We start from the raw sequence: 21780 nt of genomic DNA, 5'->3' as shown, positions 1-21780 counted from the left end.
TGTCCTGGCATTTCTGTGCCCTTTGTATCTCTCTAATTTTCTGTCACACAAGCCTAATGCCAACACTAACCATTGTTACAAATGACCTAGTTTTTTTACGTAATGTTAGTACTCATTGCGGTATCCTTTAAAAAGCTTTATGTTTTAGATTGTTTGATAGATTATTTTTCTTCACTTCAAATTATGTTATTTTATCATTGTGATGAATAGAATAAGTGTGTGTTAATTGCTTATTAATGAGGCTTATTATGTAACGTTGAATGTAATGTTATCCTAAATGGAACGCATATGTCAACAGAGACCGATATGTGTGCAGTAGGCTGTATTGTACTAGTGTTGAGCGAACTGGGTCAGACGGCAGTCCATTTGGATAGCGATTACTTACAAGAGGCGGTATCTTTTGAACGCATATTGCAGCGTCTTACTGAAATATCTTACTGTCGTCGTTGTGCTATCTGTCAAATGTCCAACATACCAGAGAAACATTTTTCTTCTGATTTTCAAAGTCATTTTTAAAGCTGAAAGCAGAGTATTTTCCAAGACTGTTCATGGTTGCTATAGTATAACTTCATTACTGACATGCCTTCGGTAATTACTTGGCAGGTTCTGTCTAAACCGATAGGTGGCGTTTGTAGACCATGTCAGTGTCCATTGCTTGTGAGGCAAATTTGTATGTACACGTAGAACAACGTATGTAAACATGTGTGACAATAAGCACTACATTGACTTTTCACAGTTTAATATCAACGAAAAATCAACTAAACAATACACCGAAACAGCTAGCTACTAGTAACTATGTCAAATGTAGATAGCACACGGCATACACATTTGAAGTATTTCTTGTTAACCATCGATACAATTGTTGTTAACATCACATTTTGTGCCAAGAAATCAATCGACATAGGTGATAGTTTACAGATCAGTCGATGATGCTTATCAATCATATTTACACAAGTACAAGAGTATTTATGATCTCAGCTCTATCATTTAGAATGATAAAAGTTCAAGGTATTGATATATATTATATATGTACAACTATTTTAGAACATCGTCATGTGAAAGCTCAAGGAATACCGATTTTGTACAAATTCCTCAACGGCTGTCAGGACAAGACGCACAATAGGGGGTTCCTCAGGGTTCGATCCTCGGCCTACTTTAGAAGCTTAACTTCGCGTTCTTTTTAAACTTGTTTGCTGCCTTGATGGTGACTAGCGGCGTTGACCATACTCCCGCAACTATCTCTCCCGGCGAAGGAGACCAGAATCTCTCCCCTGTCTTCGTGTCGTAGACGTACTCTCTCCCTGTCACTGAGAAAAAAACACAACAGGCAATTGTACAGTCAGTAGATTTGTGAATATCACTCAGTGTCTACTAGTATAAATAAACTGTGCACTTACTGAATTCTATGACATATCGCGAGACAAGCTCTGTTGTAGAAATTCGCAGACGTGTATAAGGTTTTACTCACGGTACGATCCTTGGCCTACTTTTGAAGTTATGTTTGCGTTCTTTATAAACTTGGTTGCATCCTTGATGGTGACTATATAGTCTATCACTAACTAATACAATCACATGTACTTACCGGGGTCTATGGCGTAGTCGTCGTTTGGACCACGGGGTCTTGGCGCCCTCGGTGTCTTCTAAAATGTGGAACATAGGATATATTACAACATAGCAAGTATGAAACATAGAAGATACAAAGCTGTACGATATTTCTTGCTTCTGACTATGTAAAATCCATTTCTCTGTTTTGAGGACATCGTTGATTGCATGACATCAACTAGCGTTAAAAGAATACAAAGAAAGGTGGCAAAATCTACACTCATGTTAGAACTGCTTTTTAAATATTAAAATATACTTACGTTATTGTTTGGAACAGCCCCAGGCAGGGTGGCGTTGAAGGAGCTTGCCGCGGCTCCTGCGCCAAGTCCTGCGGCTACCCCGGCGCCTGCTCCCGCTCCTGCACCGGTCCCCGCCCCTGCTGCTGAACCTGAAAATTTGCTGCTGGCGGTAACGGGAGCCTTCTGTCCCGCCCCTCCGCCGTTCTTTAGAATTGACTTTTTCCCGGCTGCGTTGTTGCTGCTCGCTGCCGCGGCTGCAGCGGTGCCACCGCCGGCGACTCCCCCCGCTACAACACCCGCCGCTGTAGCCGTGTTCGGTCCGAAGGCTTGTTTCGGCGCTTTGTTGTACGGTTCGAGTTCTATGCCCTTGCCACTACTGGAATAGATGGTAACGTGTGAGTATATTGACTATACATAGCGGGTATGGGAGATAGGCATCAATTCCTTTTCGCAACACAAAAAGTACATTATGAAGAGACAAGTCTTTCACTTGTTACACTTACATGGATCCATAATAATTTGACTGAATACTGGTATAGATTTTAAAAATTGCATCATATTTTTACCATTAATGTTCGTGTTGAAACAATTTACCTTTATTGGATACATTAATACAAGAAAAAGAATGTTTATTGCAAATATTTGCCCGAGGGCTAATTACAGTTACAAACAACATAGAAAGAAAATACAGTGGTATGTGAGACTATATCTACTTCTAACATTATACTATATTCTACAACATGACATGACACTAGTTTTACTGGGTTTGACTTCTTCTTTTTAGGCAATGGAAGACGAATTTACCCACTTCTTCTATAATATGTGGGTTCTTTGATTTTAGTAGTAAAATTGTTTTTTTTTGTCGTAGGGAATGGTGGGGAAGTAAGGCAGCATTTTGGTCACGGTGGTAATATAACAGTACCTGTACATCATCATCATAAATTTCATAGTCGGATATACAATCATATAGATCTTTTGTGAGACGAGAAGTAAAAAGATGAAGCTCTTTTTTCCTTTTTTTCTATGGAATCTATACTGTTTTAGGGGGACATACTTCTTTCCATTGTTTATCTTCTGGTTGTTGGCCTTCAGAGGGTTCGATTCGCCGTCGGCAACTTTCGGCTTTCTCCGGCAAGTGGTGTACACACAGTAGGCCGCCATCGCGATGACAAGTAGCGCCAAAAGGCACAGGAACACCACGGCGATGATGCTCTCTGTGAGGCTTATCCAGGGCGTGGGTACTGTCACGGTTGTCGTGCCTTGTGTTGCTGTGTTGAAGAGAAATGTATACAAGCAATGATCAGCTACCTGCTGTGTAGTATGGTGGTCACAACAAAACCGATAGAGGGCGTTTCTAAGCCGTTGTTGCTGATGCCTCTAATAACTAGTCTCTAAATCAGTATAATCGAAGGGTATATAACATACAAGCAATGATCAGCTACTTGCTGTGTAGTATGGTGGTCACAACAAAACCGATAGAGGGCGTTTCTAAGCCGTTGTTGTTGATGCCTCTAATAACTAGTCTCTAAATCAGTCTAATCGAAGGGTATATAACATACAAGCAATGATCAGCTACTTGCTGTGTAGTGTGGTGGTCACAACAGAACCCCAAAAGGCGTTTCTATACCGTTGTTCTTGATGCCTCTAATAGCTAGTCTCTAAATCAGTCTATTCGAAGGGTATGCAGGTGGATGTTGGTGATGGCTCATACCCCAACTGGGAACTAACTAGTATAACCACATAAACTGTTATTAGAGGAGCAGAAGACGACATAACGAGGAAGACAAACAGTTTGTGACTACACTTTGTGTGTCTTTTGTCTCTTGGTTATCCTTCATCGTGGCTGTAGTTGCAGTCAATTATTGCGACTATTTCTGATTACAGCTGAGATTTCCTACAGAATACACGATTATAAGTAGCAATACTGCCGTACTTACTGAGTTGTATGGCGGTGTTTCAGACTATATCTTTGACATTGCTCATTGCATCATTAGAGATTTATAAGATAGTAATACTGCCGTACTTACTGAGCTGTATGGCTGTGTATACCGCTATGAAGCCCTGGTACGTGCCGGCTCCGTCAGACGTGAAGGAGACGGACATGGTGTTACCCGAGGACGTGAAGCTGGCGGGAACACTCTGGCCACAATACGTACCTGGAGAATAGACAAATAGTTGGTCGCAACGTAACTGTCTTACCTACTCGTGGACCATATTTTCTTTGTCAGAGATATTTTCGTTTACAGAGAGTTGAACTTAACGAATACACCTACGTAACACTGAAAGATTCCTCTTTCTAATGAGTTTAGACAAACCTTTGATCATAAAACATATCCGTTCATACATTTCACAATCCCCCCCAAAATATCGCAAACCGAGAAAAAGCCGAATTCCCTTACTAGACTATATAGTACTAGTGTAAACTTGAGTATGTACACATGTATCTGTAAACCATTATTTTGTTGAGACCTGTACTTAACCTAGTGTGTATGTACAAAAGAGGCCTTCGTTCATTCAATCACACCTACCTGCTAAAGTCTTGAATGTTCCCGTCCCCTCATACACGTTAACGTAGTCCTTGGTACAGTTAGGATCGCTGGGCTCCATGCTGAAGGCATGCATCTGTAAACTACTCCTGTACTTACCAGTGTGTATGTACAAAAGAGTTCATACCTGCTAAAGTCTTGAAGTTCCCCGTCCCCTCATACACATTGACGTAGTCCTTGGAACAGCCCGGATCGCTGGGCTCCATAATGAAGGCATGTATCTGTAGACTATTCCTTTGTTGAGACCTGTACTTAAGCTAATTTGTATGTATTAAAGATGTCTATAATCATCCATACCTGCTAAAGTCTTAAAGGTGCCCGTCCCCTCATACACGTTAACGTAGTCCTTGGTACAGCCCGGATCGCTGGGCTCCATGACGAAGGCGTTAAACTCCAGCTGGATGACGAAGCCGGCGCCCACGGCGATGACCCACTCACAGTACGCGTTGTTCTCGTACGGGAACGGGTAGTTCATGGACGACACCGACCCGTACTGGTCCGTCAGGACGCCGCTCGACGGGCATGTCGTGTTCGGGGCTGGAGAAAAACTCACGGTTAATTTTCAAACCCTTTCTCTTCTTAACAGTTAAGTAACGTTAAGAAGTGGGCTACAGTCGTCTCAGCATACCAATTGAGTCACCTGTGCCAATTATTAAAGCCTGTATTGTCCCATTTGAGAAAGAGGGACTGGAAAGAGTTTTAGGAAAACGCCTGAGCTACAACATGAAGTTGATACCTGGGGTCGTTTGCATCTGCGTCGTTGTAACAGGTGTGGTGGTTGTGGCGGGTGTAGTTGGCGCTGTTGTAAGAACAGTGGTTGCTTTCGGCGTGGTCTGTACAGGTGTAGTTGTAGGCTGTGCAGTGGTTCTAGTGGTCGGGGCTGCCGTTGTAGCTTGCGGTGTAGTAGTGGCTGCTGTAGAAGGCTGTGTAGTTGTAGGAGGCACTGTAGAAGGCTGTGCGGTTGTTGTGACTGCTGTTGACGGTTGTGATGTTGTTGTAGGGGCAGCCGTCGAGGGTTGTGTAGTTGTGGGAGCCAGTGTCGAAGGCTGGGTAGTTGTAGGTGCAGCGGTGGAAGGCGGTGTAGTTGTAGGAGGCGCTGTCGACGTCTGTGTAGTTGTCGTAGCTGCAAGTGTTGATGGCTGTGTAGTAGTTGGCGCTGCGGTGGACGGTGGTAAAGTTGTCGGGGGCGCTGTAGAAGGCTTTGTCGTAGTGAGTGCTGTAGTAGACGGTGGCACAGTAGTTGTAGAAACCGTAGAAGGTATCGTAGTCGTAGTAGGGGCCGCCGTTGAAGTCTGTGTAGTTGTAGGGGGAACAGTTGAAGGCTGTGCTGTGGTTGTAGTCGGCGGCGCTGTAGTAGGTGGCACAGTTGTAGTAGGAGCAGCTGTTGTTGTTGTTGTAGGTTGCGCAGTAGTAGGTGCTGGCGTCGTTGTGGTTAGTACAGTAGTCGTGGGTGCAACAGTAGTCGTTGGTGCAACAGTAGTGGTTGCAACAGTCGTCGTTGTTGCAGCGAGGGTAGATGGTATAGCTGTAGTTGTCGGGGCGGCTGTAGTCGGAGGAGTAGTTGTAGTAGGTGGAGCTGTAGTAGTCGTTGGAGGCGGTGTAGTCGCTGTAAAATGGCAAAATTCGTTATTTTCGAATGGAATCTTTTACATTGAGAAAAAGAGATGGCTTGTTATTTTCAATAAAATTCACTAGCAAAGGATGTCGTTTATTCACTAGATTGACATAATGGCAGTGAATTTTATTGTATATTCACGCCCTATATAGGTCAAATTCACTACGTTAGATAACTAAGGTGTAAGGGTAGGAGGAACAGGTGTTACATTACTGTGCTACGTTTATATCTACAATATCTCATCTCTCTTTTTGAAACAAGCATGAACAATGTAACATACGTGTAACGGTGTAAGTTGCGGAGAAGCCTTGAGTGTTGTCGACACCGTCGCTGATGAAGATGATCGTCAGTTCGCCTGACGTGACGGTAATGTTGGGCGGAGTTGTCCAGGCGCAGTACGTCCCTGTGTGAACATGGGAATATTCAGCTATCAGTTGATTACTGTAGCGCATGGCTTGCTTTTATTTTGCATCAATTTCGCATCCATGGAAACATATTCAATGCCATATACAATGATGACATATCCGCTATATAGTAACTGTAAGATGACTTGTAGTTTGTGTGAAGTTTCCGGTTCAGCACCAAGGACAGGGCCAGTCTGATTGAAGCAACATATTCAGTGACATATCCTTTATGCAATAACTGTAAGGTGACGTAGTCTGTTAGGTTCAGCACCAAGGACAGGACCAATCTGTCTAGAACAACATATTCAGTACCATATACAGTAGTAACATATCCTTTATACAGTAACTAAGGTAACTTAGTTTGTGTGAGGTTTCAGTTAGGTTCAGCACCAAGGACAACGCCATTCTGACTGAAGCAACATATTAAGTGCCATATACAGTAGTGGCATATCCTTTATACGGGAACTGTAAGATGACTTAGTTTGTGTGAAATTTCAGTTAGGTTCAGCACCAAGGACAACATGTTAAGTACTACGGATAGAAATAACATAATTTAACTGAGACCCCGAATAAACTGGGGTAAAAAAAAACTTTGATTGCTCAGTTTGTGTGAAGTTTCAGTTGGGTTCAGTACCAAGGACAGGGACAACATGACCCCCCCTGTCCTTTATGTGTCACCATTATTTGTGACTTATTAGGCAATGAGGTTTAACATCCTTACTCCAAACCTCCTAGTAGACATAGTTTTTTTGGACCGCCCACGATTCTAGTCGAGTTTCCTATATAAGTACAGTGCATGTTCACAAACTTACCTATGAGTACAGTATTGGGACTGAGACCGTCGTACACGGACACATAGTCTGCCGTACAGGAGGTGTCGTTCGGATCCCCCACTCGGAAGTTGTCAAAGGACAAAATCACTGAGCTAACAGCTGTTACCTGCAATCAAGTAAAAGACAATACTAGTATATTTCGCCGTTATGTAGCATACTAGACATTTAAAATGCTGTTATACATGTATTTGATTTGTATTCAGTTGTGCTCTACTAAACACATCGCAACACTTTCAATGCTCGGTATGGTCTCCATAAAAATTGTGCATAGATAAATTGGAAGTTATGTATACGCAGAAAGTCGTTCTGATAGATAAGACATACAACGACCCCACCTGTATTTCCCAGGTACAGTTGGAGTAGCTGTCGTAAGAGCTCGGGTAGTTCGTGGTTTCTAAAACTCCAGTCGTCGACGTCATCACACTTCCGGTTCCGGTGCAGCTTGTGCTGTATGCTATCGGGACAAAGCGATGGTTGGCGATGGTTGGATATTTGACTTTCAGTGCATGAGAAGGAACATTTCTTTTTTGTTAGATTGTACAGTAATGAACACTTATTATACAGATAATACGAAGAAAAATGAATTTGTTCTTACTTATTGGTGTTGTTGGCGGCAAAGGAGTGGTTGTGGGGATTGGCGTTGTTGTCGTAGCAACTGTAGTTGTTGCCGGACACGTTGATCCAGAGGCTACAATTGCAGTAATATATTTTGTGAGTAATCGAAAACTAGAGTTTCGCACTGTCAAAACTGAAGCACCTAAACCAACTGAGCTACCAGTACGGGAGAAATGATGTCCATCGAATCCACTACGTTATTCTCTTCTCAATCATCAAGTTCGTACCTTATTGATCTAATAACCAAAGTTGATAAGATATCCAGTAGAAAATGTAATAGTGAGTATGACATAAAGTCGAAGGGAAATGTGAAAGTGCTATTATCCAGCCATGCACAGGCTCATGCTGTTGTCGTTGTTTTTTTTAACGTACCTGTCTCTGAAAACGTAGCCAGAAATCCGTCATCTGTGGTAGCAGAATCACTGGTGAACACTACCGTCATCTCATTGGTGCACGATGCTAACGTGGAAGGGGGATAACTGCCAAAGCCGGCAGTTGTTCCACAGTAGGACCCTGAAAATATTTAGAAATAATTACTTTTAATTTTCATTTTTCTCAAGCTGTATATAAATGTATCTTCAGCAAACAGAAGTATTCGTCATTTTATTCGTTAGCTAGTCATACAAAATTAAGGCCTACTCCGATCTCCTTAGACCCTGTTTGAATACAAGTAAAGTCTCTAATGAATTAGAGTGTTTATGTACAAAAACTTGCTAAAAGATTTTTTAAATGTAGAAAAATTTCATGGTGGTGTACCTACCTAGGTCTGATAGTCCAGTTCCCACGCCGGAGTAGACTGTGACTTTATCATTCCCCGCGCATACGAAATTGTCCACTGCAAAACTGCTGAAAGACAAGGTGACGTACATGCCAGCAGAGACGGTTATTTCCCAAGTACAAGTCGCGCTGTTGTCGTAATTTCCGCTTCCGTAGTTCATAGTCGCCAGTGAGCCGCTCGTTTCTCCAAAGAACGTCCCGATGTTATCGCATCCAGAACCCAAACCTGCAAAAATGCCGTTTAGGGGGAGTTTGTATGTATTACGAGTATGCTCCTAGCCGAGACGAGTATTCCCATTATCATACAATACAGTTTTGATACCTCCACAAAACCCCAAAACACTTCCCGGAAGTTTAAAATCTCCGATTTCTTGATTTATCATATTGCACAAAAAGAGAGGGGGCAGTGACCATGGGCGTTTCGTGAATAAGATAAGATTACACAATAGCGTACTCGACATTACATGCTCAGTACCTGAAGCGCTTGCTGTAAATGTGGCTGAGAATCCTGTGTGCGCACCAGAGGCGAAAAAGCTGGTAGTCAGCACAACAGTCATTATGTTGGACGATGTCAGCAGGCTTGGAGGTGTGGTTGTTTCACAGTACTTTCCTAGGTGGTAAAGATAATATTGGGTTTCCGAGTTCCACAAATCACAAAGTGTGTGCTACAACGAAAGATAACAATACTCGTAACTTTGAGTTGAATACGAATTGATTTCTGGCTTGCAAACATGCGGTGAATTTAAGCTGTTATTCATAAATTTCATGCAGTAGAAATAGATAAATAAATAAAATAATGTTTCAACGTGTATTTTATTACCTAACAGAATCCCCGTCGAATCACCATCATAAATTTCGATGTAGTCATTGAAACAGTTGCTCCCGAAGATAGTACCAACATCAAAGGCATCGAAATGTAAAAGAACAACTGAGCCGGTTGGCACAGTTACGGTCCATTCGCAGGTAGAGCCGTCGTTCACGTAGGGGGAAGGGTAGTTGTCTGTGGTGAAAGTCTGACTCGAGAATGTACCAGTAAAACTTCCTCCATTGCTGCAAACTGGTGAACATAACATAATGTCAAACATTGTAACTTGATGCATTCTAGGTAAGTATCAGATTATAACTGAAAAAATGGCCCTTGCTTGAAATTCCAAATCGTATTTGTAGCCTTGTGTGTATGTTTTGTAAGAAAGATAGCTCTTGCGTTAGGGAAGAAATGACCTTTATATAGTCCCCCTGGCAGCCTGTCCTGGAACTACAAGAGCGTTTGTTAAAAATCTTTGAGGGAGGATAACTCAAGAACCGACTGACGGATTGTCGTGATTTTTTGGTATGTAGATGGCGGAAGTATCTATCTATCCAACCTCGATGACACGGTTATATGGTACGAATATAAGTGCCAATGTGGTCTAAATAATTAGAACAGGTGTTTTGGACCTTCGTGCCTTTGTTCCTCGCTGAACCCACGCACCCTGCCGACTGTCAATTGTAGCCAACAACACAGAGGCAACAGAACGACAGTGGGTAAATTTATCCAGTGCGCTACCCATCCATCTTAACACAAAACGTTTTCCGTATCTATTGACTGACGAAGCCTTTCTAAATGGGCTACTAATTGTCAAATTTCTCTACTTAAAAGCTTTATTATGTATGAGGTGTAAGCTTTTAGACAAAAGGCGGTCACACTGTGGGTGTTGCTCTTTTTTTAACATTGGAGCTATATATATACCCTGACCTAAGCTTCAAAGACGAATAGAATTCTAAAAACGTTCGACATGTCTTACATAAGGAAAATGTGGTTAGGACTTAATTGTGTTTGCCTATTGGGCCCCATTAAGGTCTACTTACAGTCTCCTAATCTTGTTAAATATGCACAGGTAGGCTATGAATAGATGAAGAAAAAACACGTCTCATTACCGAAAACACAAAGTGTTAAACGAAGTGCGCGGTGCACAACTTTTCAGCTTCTTAAGCTTCAAATGGCATTAAGATCAGATTGCGATGACCAAGCAAATTTTCAAACAAAAAAACAGAATAAAAACCAAAGTTTCAAAGGTGTTGAAAACCTTCGAAAACCAGAATTCAAAAGTCGTGTAAAATTTAACGTTAGAAAGCCAAGATTTACAGTATCCGAAGAACAATACTGTAACATTTTTCGTGAACACAATTTAAAACGCATTTCCATTCTCGGATATACTCCCAAATTCACATTGACAAACATTCCGTGTTCCTCACATAAGGCTATGCTTGGTTAGCCGTAAAGACTTTTATGTGACAGAGCGTTTGAGACAGCGCATCTTTTGAGGCATCCTCCGGATCTTCCGAACAGACAGTGCTGTTGTTGCTGTCACGTAGGTCTGGGCACATGTGTAACTCGTCAACAAGCACGGAACGCTTCACGTGAAAAACAGCGGCTATACAGACAAACCACCAGCACATAATCCGCAGTCTAAATAAGCCAGTTCTAAGCATTACCACGTATTTAAGGGATTTGTTGTCGTACCTCTTTGTGACATGTTTTCTTCTAAAAGAGAAAAAAAGACCACCACCTACCAGTGCCAGTGGTTACAGTGTGAGCATGAATAAGACTTAAACTTGTGGCCAAGAGCTTGCGATAAAAGAAAGTTCTGGACTAAAGAAAAACTTAGGGGCAAAAAAACGGCTTGTTATAGTAACCTGGAAAAAAGATATCTAATTCTTCCAACCTATTTCTAAGGCGAAAAAAAAAATCTGTATTGTACTGAATATTTGCAGTCACATCGTCCCAAATTTGGAGCTTGTTCGAAACGCACTATTTGCACATACCATTAAAATTTTCTCCAAGCGTAAGAAAAAAGACTTGTTGCAGGTCTTTAGGCAGATCCAATAACATAAGAAAGACCACCTTTTGAAACTCAAACGAGCAGATACAAAGCTTTAGTTCATGTAAAATAGGCACTGAAGCTACTGTACATTTAAAAACTGGCACTTGAACTCATCACTCTTCGACACGCGATATGCACACTCCAAATCCAATAGGCCGTGCTAATGTCGGACAGATGACATTGCCGTTTGATAATCTTGGATACTATTGTTGTATCCAGAACCGTGCCTATACCTAGTTAGTTATCGAGGTTAGGGTTAGTATCAGGCACAGTTCTGGACAGTCACAGCGTATCCTAGAACGTTGAGTTTGGAAGTTTTGAGTAACTTGTAACACCACATGTAACGTTACACATCTACCCACCTGACGAAGCTTCGTCTGTCCAAACCGCCACCAGAGCCAGCAGGATAGTAAAGAGAGACATGTCTCCTTCATAATCTGAAAAAAAAGTTAAAATGAAAAATTAATGCCTGCTTGTGTGTGGCTAGCTCCTCATAGTACTAATGATTAATGTGTGGAGTGTGTGTATTCTTTTTGCTCATCTAAAACACATCCTGTCAGTAATAGTCTTTTATATTTCACGTTTATTCAGATAAATAGCAACGTTAAGAACATGAAAGTGATTGTAACTTTTCACTCAATAGCTGAGAAGCATACGAGATAGCCATTGCGAGAGCCTTAACGCATTTTGCCTTGACGGTTAATTTTTGGTCAGTCTAAGAAAACGATATTTTTGTATCAAGTAGTACAACCAGATTTTGCGCGCTTAATCCCTAACATATAGACAGTTGATACAGATTGATACAGAAGTACTTTGCTGTGTACGTGTGTAGCTTCAAACGTGTGCTGTAGTATTCTTTTTTTCTCAAGTCCCCTCCTGAATATACTCCCGATTCACCAAAACCAGAAACATTTACTAGAAATGCTGACAGAAAAAAGTTTTTCAATCGATCGTATTATAACTTTTTTTAAAATTAACGATAGCAGGCCTCAATGGTAGTTAAAAGAATGAACAAGTTTGGGTAAGATCAGAAAAAAATGTGCAGTCTATAATGTACCTTGCCAAGAAGGAGCGCACACTCGCATCTATTTCTATTGCAGCTCTTTAAACCATTAGAGCTATCTTAATTTATTTCCTATTCAACATTTGTCGGAAGCTGTAATATGCACTTTTGTGTGTGTCACTGTCAAGAATTTTGCGACTATAAAGTAAAAAAAAAAGTGGTAAAAGTTTTTTTCCAGCCTTACCCGCTCTGCCCTGGCGATGTTGTCAACTCTCTCTCTCTCTCTCTCTCACCCGCGCCGCAAAACTGTCGCCGTCACTCCGGCTACCGGAAACACTTAAACCCCCTCACGACTTAAACCATTACATCTTACAGCTGCAGTTACCCCGAACAATGTTTACAACTGTTTCCTACCAATTAACACCGCACCTTGTACACGGTCAATGACATGCTCTTCAATAGTTTTTAGATGAAGTATAGTCCGCACTGTGTCTAACTCGACCTTATGAATACAAATGTTCATAGAGACGTCCGATTTGCTTCGCCTGTTGTCAAAGGGTGTCTGTCGCGGTATGGGGGATCTAGAGTCTATTTGTGGGCTATAATGAGTGTTTGCTGGTGGGAGGACACTGTATGTGGTCATGTTTGCGAATCAACACAAGGTACCAACAGGGTGAGAAGACATCTAGTACTATTCGTCACCTGATGTCCGGCGTCTCGCCTTTTCATTGGTCGAACCGGTGTAACAGGCAGGAATACTAGTATTCTCTTGGTCAGAATGCAAACCCGGGTATATTTAGGCTAGGGGTATCGTCCGGCCTGTTACGCCGGCATGAAGTGCTCTGACCTCTGCATCACTTATTTGTTGTATCCAAAAGTTGCCGTGCATTGGCGCCACCTAGCGGAACTTGACTATCCACACATCAATTTTCCCATACACATATTCAATGATGTTGCGTGAAGAATTTCTCGTTCAACAAAAAACAAAACTTGGTATTTGATACTTATAAACAAAATATTTCCATCAAAATTAAGTACAACATCATGTGCCGATATTTTGGTGAAACTTTATTCAACGATTTAATTCCTTAGAGGCGTATTGATGTGTAAATCGGTTGGTCTGGCATCTATGGTTCTGTCCTTGGTGATGATATAGATCCGGGCACATAATCCTAGATTACGTGATCACAAATTAAGAACGTCCCTTTCTTATCCCCTCATTTTATTGTTCCTTCCCATATTGCCACTTCAAGGTCCCCACAAAACGTTTGAACGATTTCTAATTGTCCCCAAGGGAATGCTACCTGCCGAGGTCGCGTAAATATATGTAAATACGCCGTGTAGAGTTGTGGAAGAACCGGTTGAGCAACACCTATTCTATTATAGCTTCAGCAAAGTGTCTAACCACTAGGACAGACACAATCGTTTGGCTATGCTTTATCTATACGTAAACTAGTTCTTGGACGTCTTGAGGGTACATCTACATCGTAAAGTTCAGCCAGGGACTAGTACTCAGTAGTAGGGATCGAGAAACATCATGCCGACCCCGACAATACCGGCGCTTGCAGACAGTAACAGTACCGGGCTGCCGGACGTGTTGGCCCGGGGAACGCGCGTGACGGCTCCCGATATCGCGGTGCTCGTGCTCTACCTGATAGTGACCGTGGGAATCGCACTCTGGGTAAGGAATACGTTCTTAAAAAACTTGTTGTTGTTGTCAGAGTTACATTGTATAATAACCTTAGCTGGGCGATTCCAAGGTCGTTGACCTATGTAAAATTACAATGTGCCCATCCCACTCTTTCACCCTTAGGCTTTCTACTCTATGTTTCAAAGTTTGTAGAGGAATTATAACACGTACAATGTAAGTAAAAGTGTAACTAATTAGAGTGTTGTATAAGACTACCGGCTAATTACATTAACCTAGTACAATCTACACATCAATTCAAAGCTTAGTACTATATAATATTGGTAGAGGGATATGCCACACATTGTATCTTTTCCAAATGTTGTGCAATAAACTTTATCATAAACATATTGGACAACTGGACACTTGCAATACATGTATAATTTAAAAGAAAGTTTATTTATTTATTTATTTATTGAAAATGCAACAAGACATTACACTGACTCTCAAGGCAGCAAAGCTGATGTTAGAGAGTCAACACATAAGGACAAAACATATAGGGCACATAATATCAACAGTGTGAAATTACAAAAAAAAATGATCATAAGAACCTATATCATTGCAATTAGCCGAGTAAATATATGTACACATCTAAAATAACACATTTGGAGGTCAGAGGTCGATAAAATAAGTCACAGTCAGACTACCTTAGGCCATGTTGATTTAATTATATGGATGACATCCTCTGGGAACCCCAAAACTGATGCGCGCGTGCGAATAAAAAAAAAGTTTTGCACAAAAAAAAAGTTGCTTTCACTATGAAATCTACGTGGTCATGAAGGTTGAAGAAATGGCACAGAATATGTTATGGCGAATAATCTACTCTTCGAATTCATTTCTTTACATTTTTGTCCCTTTTCCTTTGATTTTGGCATTCTACGACATTGGTATCGTTTCTAAATGTTTTCCTTGCAACTTATGGTATATTTTTGCTCATTTAGCAACTGTTTTGCACGATATTGATTTTACAGTATGGTTGTAAATTTTTTTTTTTTGGAAACGGCCGAAAATTCATGCGCGCGCGGATGTCATCCATATAATCAAATCAACATGGCCTTATATGATAAAAAAAAGGATACTAAATAACAAGGTTAGAAAGGAACAGCTGGAAGTGCCTAGAAACGGTTTGTTGAAGTGATGTAAGTGTGGAAGGAGTGTGAGAGGCTTTCGTTTAATGTGATGTCATTGCCCGGGGACCCGTTGAGTAGAACGCTGGTGGAGAGGGGCCGTCTCACGAGGCGGTACACAGCAGTGGCAAGGTCTTGTCGTGCCGCTGCGTGCAGTGGGCAGTGCAGGAGGAAATGTGTGACTGTCTCCGAGGTTGCACCACAGGCACATCCCCGGCCGGTAAGGTTAAACTTGGCCAGCGTAAAAGAAAGTTGTGCAGAAACATATGATGGATTTTGACATGATTGCAACAAAACTGAATATAAGAAATATTTCATCATGCCTGTACATAACAAAAAGACTAATAATGACAATATTGAATGACTGCTAGTACTCAATGGTCATCTTTGAAGGAGATTATGTTGGCATGATAGGACTATCTGCTAATTGTGTTTTTATTACTAGAACAAGATGACAATTTGGATGTACTTTTCACCTTTTCCCAGTCTATGTTGAAGCACCACCAGAGCAGTGCTAGCAGCTACTTCTTAGCAGGGAGGAACATGAACTGGGTCCTGGTGAGTTCACATGGGAGTTCTGGGGCTAAATGCATATACCAGAGTATGATGTTACATGTATAACATACTGAGAGTGACATAGTACATAGGATAGAAGGATAAAAGGATAATTACCTCCATGAAATGTGTCATGGAGGTTATATTTTCAGTCGCGTTTATCTGTCCGTCTGTCTGTTGGTCAACAAGATAACTCAAGAACGCCAGGATGGATTGGTTTCATACTTGGTGTGTTGGTAGGGTGTGACGAAAACTAGAAATGATTAGATTTTGGTTCCCCTAGTGGCTTCGCTTGGTACTGCAGCGCAACTTCCGGTTTTGATATCTCGCGATCTGGACATGCTAGGGTCATGAAATTTTGATGGAAGGTAGCTCTCGTGCTTGGGAAGAAGTCATGTGAGTTTGGGCCCCCTAGCGGCTTGTTCTGGAACTGCAGGGCACTTTCTGGCGAAATGTTTAAAAGCCAATAAGTCCAGACAGGAACAACATATTTTCATTATTTTTGGTGTGTAGGTAGCTGAGAGAGATATGTACATAATTAAATACAAATTATGCAAATGAGGAGTTTATTTGCATAATTAATGAGGAAATTCTATAATTACAGTGTTTTACATTATACTACTTACATACATGTAATGTATGTAACCTATGGCAGGCGGAACTTCAGCAGATACTAATTATGCAAATTATGACCTAATTTGCATAATTAATGCGAAAATTCTATGATTTCGTAATGGTGAATGATGAGAATGTCGTACTTGGGACATCTGTAAGTTAATCAAAAGTCAACATACATCACGATGCATATATCATGTTAATGCAGAGGTCATTTGCAAAATTAAAGAAGAAATTTACATTTACATATCAAGATCATATTTCATGGAGGTATGAGATCTCGGAATTCTAGTTAAACCTCCTGCTTCGTAGGATTGCCTCGTTTTCGTGCGCGCTCGCGAGATCTCGGCAGAGCGAGAATTAACGTGATCTTCATTCGGAAAGTGGACTGGCGACGGAACATCGGTGTGAAGAAACTGCTCCTGAAACTTCGGAGGACGAGAAACGCCCGTTTTAGGTGCTGAGAGGTACGTAACTTTGTTCATTGTATTCTTGTGAACATTTTTTGTGGAAACTTTTGTGAAAACAAGAAGTAATTCCGAAGAAATATGACCGAGTTTCTTAACCAGTGTGGCATGGCGTGGTACACCCGGGTGCCCACACGTTAACTTTTTAAAGCAACAAGGAAAGTATCACCGGAAGACGAAAAACGTCCGTTTTAGGTGGTGAGGGGTACGTAACTTTGTTCCTCGTATTCTTGTGAACATTTTTTGTGGAAACTTTTGTGAAAATACGGAGTAAAACCGCTGAAATATGACTTAGTTTCTTGGTCATTGTGGCGGGGCATGGCATACTCACACCTGCACATCTGAGTTAGATTGATTTGCGTAATTAGCTTAATGATAAACAACAAGGAAAGTAACACGTGGCGTACACGAGGGCACACTTGAGCTAGCTTTATTTAAGTTCTTTTTATGTACAGCAATGAAACGAAACATTACATGATAATCATGCAGTATTATTTTTAATTTCTGTATTATTTTTATAATGTTTCAACATCTGATACTTGAAATGCATGCAGTTTCATGTATTGTTAGCGGCTGATTGTTAGTAAGTTTACACTTACAGAACTGTCAGTGGTATTTCATCCTTGTTTAGATGCAGCATTGCCATTCCTAGTATCATATTGTTTTTGTACTTGTGTATATGTACCAACATAATTTTTTCCTGAATGTTGTCAATATGACGTTTGCTAAAATGTTCAGTTTTTTTTTATGTGATATGAGAAATGTATTTTATGTGATAAGAGATTTGAACTGTTCTTTCCTCAGATATTTTGATGTTTACTTTCCCTGAATGTGAATGTTTTGATTGAACTGTCTTGTATTTTCTACCCCATTCATATGCTGCATTAGTTTGTTGACTATCACTACTGATATGATGGTTACATGTATGTAGCTGGCAATGTTTGAGGTTGTGTGAGATGTATTTTTAACAAGTGTTATTTGGTCATGATATACTGTGTACTTTTGACTGAATGTTGACTGCTCTTCTTTTGTCCCATTAACAAAGTATATGTAGCCTGAGTGGCATCCAATTTGTAACGGCAACCCTGAAAAAGCATAATATGCTCTTGCCTCAGACAAAAACGTTTTTAGAACTTAAACAAATGCTGTGCATATTAAGTGCATGTTCTTTGAATATTGTTGTTGTATGTAAATTTAGCCTGTGATTTCTCTGAAGGTGTGTTTCTTTAACATAGTTGTGAGGTCGAATTTTGACAAATCTTAGCTTGTAATTTTGAAGTTTTCTGCGCCGCCGAAAATGGCGGGAACTTTCCGTCACATGGAGATAGCTTGAATAATTTAGGCTCATTAAGGGTTTACGAATCTTTTATATGAACTAACACTTTAGGAGATGTAACTGGTATAATATATTCTAATACAAGTTGCAATGTAAATGCATTTCCAGTTTTGGAGTATTTTTTATTGTTCATCTTTCAAATCCTGACGCTCAAACCACTCGGCTAAAAGGACTAGACCGCCCGGCTGGATCAGTTGGTAGCGCCTATGAACCCCTCACTGTTACATCATTCCTACATCATTTGGATTTAAATTCAAAACTAGAGAAGATTTATGTAACCCAACACCAGACGCCATGCTGACAGATGTAAACAAATCATGACATTGGGCAGGTCAGAGGTCACTGGAGAAGAAGAAGAGGAACAAACTGAGCAAAAACAATATGTTTTCCTTCGGTAAACATAAAAATGCCACCAACTTACAGTAGGGGCTCAATGTCAAAATTTTCATTTGGGTTTTAATGATCCTTTGTTTTGTCTCTTTGCAGATTCAGAATGGAAAAGGCCTACAAGTGTGAGGAGTGCAGCAAGCAGTTCACTCGGCTGGGTGATCTGAAGAAACACATGCGGACTCACACAGGGGAGAAACCCTACAAGTGTGAGGAGTGCATTAAGCAGTTCAGTCAGCTGAGTAATCTGAAGAAACACATGCAGACTCACACAGGGGAGAAACCGTACAAGTGTGAGGAGTGCAGCAAGCAGTTCAGTCAGCTGAGTAATCTGAAGTCTCACATAAAAACTCACACAGGGGAGAAACCCTACAAGTGTGAGGAGTGCAGCAAGCAGTTCAGTCAGCTGAGTCATCTGAAGAAACACATGCAGACTCACACGGGAGAAACCGTACAAGTGTGAGGAGTGCAGCAAGCAGTTCAGTCAGCTGGGTAATCTGAAGTCTCACATAAAAACTCACACTGGTGAGAAACCCAAAAAGTGTGAGGAGTGCAGCAAGCAGTTTAGTTAACTACAAAAGTTTAGTTTTTGGTTCTCGTTGCTTGTACATGTATTATAGGAGTATATAAAAAAGAAGAGAGAGAAAATTGAGGCAGAATTGTAACGATAATTAGCTGTAGCAGTTTTGGTACCGACACGTGCCAGGATGTCAGGCGCTTTGAAAGGGAGGAATTTCCAAACCGGACGCAGACAGACGGACAGAGAGGAAAGAACTGTCTGCAATGTTAGTTCACTTTGGGACGAGCTTCTTAGTTATTTTTGCTTGTCAGTTTTGTTGTACATGATTCCTGGCACGACCACCCTACTGGACAGAACAAACCACCACAGAAACGTCCAAAACATCCAACCATCTCTTGAGAGTTTTGGGCAATTTGGAAAGAAGAGGACTTAAAATTTTGTCCCCAATTATGTTGTGTACAACTGTAGGGTTGTTAGGTTTGGAACTACAAAACCCAGTTGAAAAATTGTCTCAAGATTTGAATTTGAAGATTTAATCACAAGAAACTTGACTTAGAAAGACACTCACTTCTGAGTTTCTCTAAATGCTATCCCCCTTCCCCGGACCAATTTTTGTGTGGTGTCTTTACCTTGATAGATGCACAGGGGGGGGTTGTGTAGCCAAGGACTAGGGCTCCTATCAATGTCCACCCCAGATTTACTCACTAAAGGGCCATTTTTGTATTGTCACCTCCAACATTCATTACACCCCATAGGGGCTGCACTGTTGTTACAATATCTCCACCCCCCTAGGGTAGCATTGATAGGTGCTTAGCCGTCTAAATGTATTATAATCTTGAGTTTCGGAGGCAAGAAGCACCAAGGAATAGTGTTAAGACGTGGAGTCGAGGATCAAGACGCCTTGGGTGGGGGTGAGGTTCCTTAATTATTGTAAGTACCGTAGCTCAGATCTTGTGTATGTATCAGTGCAAGAGCTCCTGACCTGTCAGCATTTTCTTGTCGACCCACCTCCGCCCAAAGTCGTCTCAAACATTTAAGAAATCGAAAGGCCAAGATATTTTGGAACACCCCAAATGATTTGAATCATTTTCCTCTATATTAGATCATCATAGTGTTATAAAAATGCATCTGCTGATTGTGTAATGTATGATTTTCTTAGTGCATTTATTTTTTGTTGAACGTTTTTTTGTAATTCTTAACGCTGCTGTAAAAACATGTAGCCTTCCCCCCATTCTGAAGTAGACTTGTCCAGCTTTGTATCATGTATTATGATGATATTGCTGACCTGTAGAAGATACCATTCTGTGGTGGGGAGTCAGAATAGTTTGTGAATATTGCTGTAGAGCGTATCAAGACCACTGAATTGTTTCCATTATAATTTTCTAATCTTGTTTATCATCATACATGTACTATTACTGTACTGTTTTCCTCACCCAACCGTGTACATGTACTTGTATCAAACATTGTCCTACATTTTTGTGCACATACTGTTACCGCACATTTATGTGAACATAGTTCCTACCATCATATTGTGTATTTCCCTATCAAAAACACTTTGTATTCATTATTGTACCAGTACTGCAAAAGTACCGTCATTTTCCAAGAGTCTATTAATTTATATTTGCCAAAAAAATCATGTTTGTAGTCGTAGTAACCATCACCTGGTGTTCCAAACTATCGCCTTGGAAATGTAGAAGTGTCGGTTTTCGGATGGGTTTGTTGAAGTTTTGCCTTCCGATTTCGGAGTTAAAGGTGTAACGTTAGTGCTTGGGAGCCTCACTTTGTGCATACAAGTTGTAACGTCCTCGACTACTGGAATAAAATGTAATTATTCTATTGGTAACGCGAGAGGTTTCAGCTTTCTTCGCCAGTTTCTGACGAATGTAAGTACACATACATTACACTTCATTCAGCTCTTCAAATTCCAAGAGATCTGGTGAAACATTGTGCTTTCCCTGTACAAGTGGATTCTGAAAATTCGTCAAATATGCACATACCCGAAAAGTTTGCTCTGCAACAGGTGCTAGTGTTAGAGGCATTATTCCGTCCAATATGTGATAGTTCTTAATTCTACCGATAGCACGTTCTACATGTATTCTTACTTCAGCGATATCCATTATGTTCTGAACTTCTTCAGCAGTAAGTGCTTCCCTGATACCTTTGAATGGTGGTATGTTCAAATTTACACCTGGTGGGAGAATATCTTGAATTTCAACCCTCTGTCAGCCATTACATTGTCCCCTGGCTCCAGGAAGTCAAATACACCAGACTCTAGGGTGACTTTCTTGTCTGAAACCCTTCCGCCCCATACTAATTCAGACACAAATGTCACCTGCCCATTAGGACTTACCCCCACCAATGCTTTCCAAGTATTATGGTGCTTGTAGTTGGACCAAGTCTCTGACTGTGCTTTCATGGAGGAAGGAATCTGCACAAAAATCTCAGTACAATCCAATATAATTCTTGTTGTTGGGTACTTGTGGAACTGTGGAGGCATGTAATGTCTAACACGAGCTTGTGATGGAGTTGGAAACAGCATGGGAATCTCATAAGACAGGAAGTTTATCCAAGTGGTGAACACACGAGAC

At 41.0% G+C, this 21780-nt stretch overlaps 1 protein-coding gene and 1 pseudogene across 1 annotated transcript in view; one reads left to right on the top strand and one right to left on the bottom strand.

Annotated features, from left to right (window-relative positions):
- Positions 1-891: 891 nt before the first annotated feature.
- Positions 892-12761, bottom strand: LOC109465310 (annotated as a pseudogene).
- An 855-nt stretch (positions 12762-13616) lies between these two features.
- Positions 13617-21780, top strand: part of LOC109465344 (sodium/glucose cotransporter 5-like) — a 22329-nt gene continuing 14165 nt past the window's right edge. Inside the window, exons 1-2 of the mRNA XM_019762558.1 lie at positions 13617-14179; positions 15799-15870. Of these exons, the coding sequence (XP_019618117.1) occupies positions 14036-14179; positions 15799-15870 (216 nt within the window). The 5' untranslated portion in view covers positions 13617-14035. The remainder of the gene's footprint in view (positions 14180-15798; positions 15871-21780) is intronic.

Source organism: Branchiostoma belcheri, unplaced genomic scaffold (assembly GCF_001625305.1).
Source record: "Branchiostoma belcheri isolate BF01 breed outbred unplaced genomic scaffold, Haploidv18h27 scaffold15, whole genome shotgun sequence".
NCBI classification, from domain to species: domain Eukaryota; kingdom Metazoa; phylum Chordata; class Leptocardii; order Amphioxiformes; family Branchiostomatidae; genus Branchiostoma; species Branchiostoma belcheri.
Note: the sequence above shows the minus strand (reverse complement) of the source record. Positions and strands in the feature narration are given on the sequence as shown.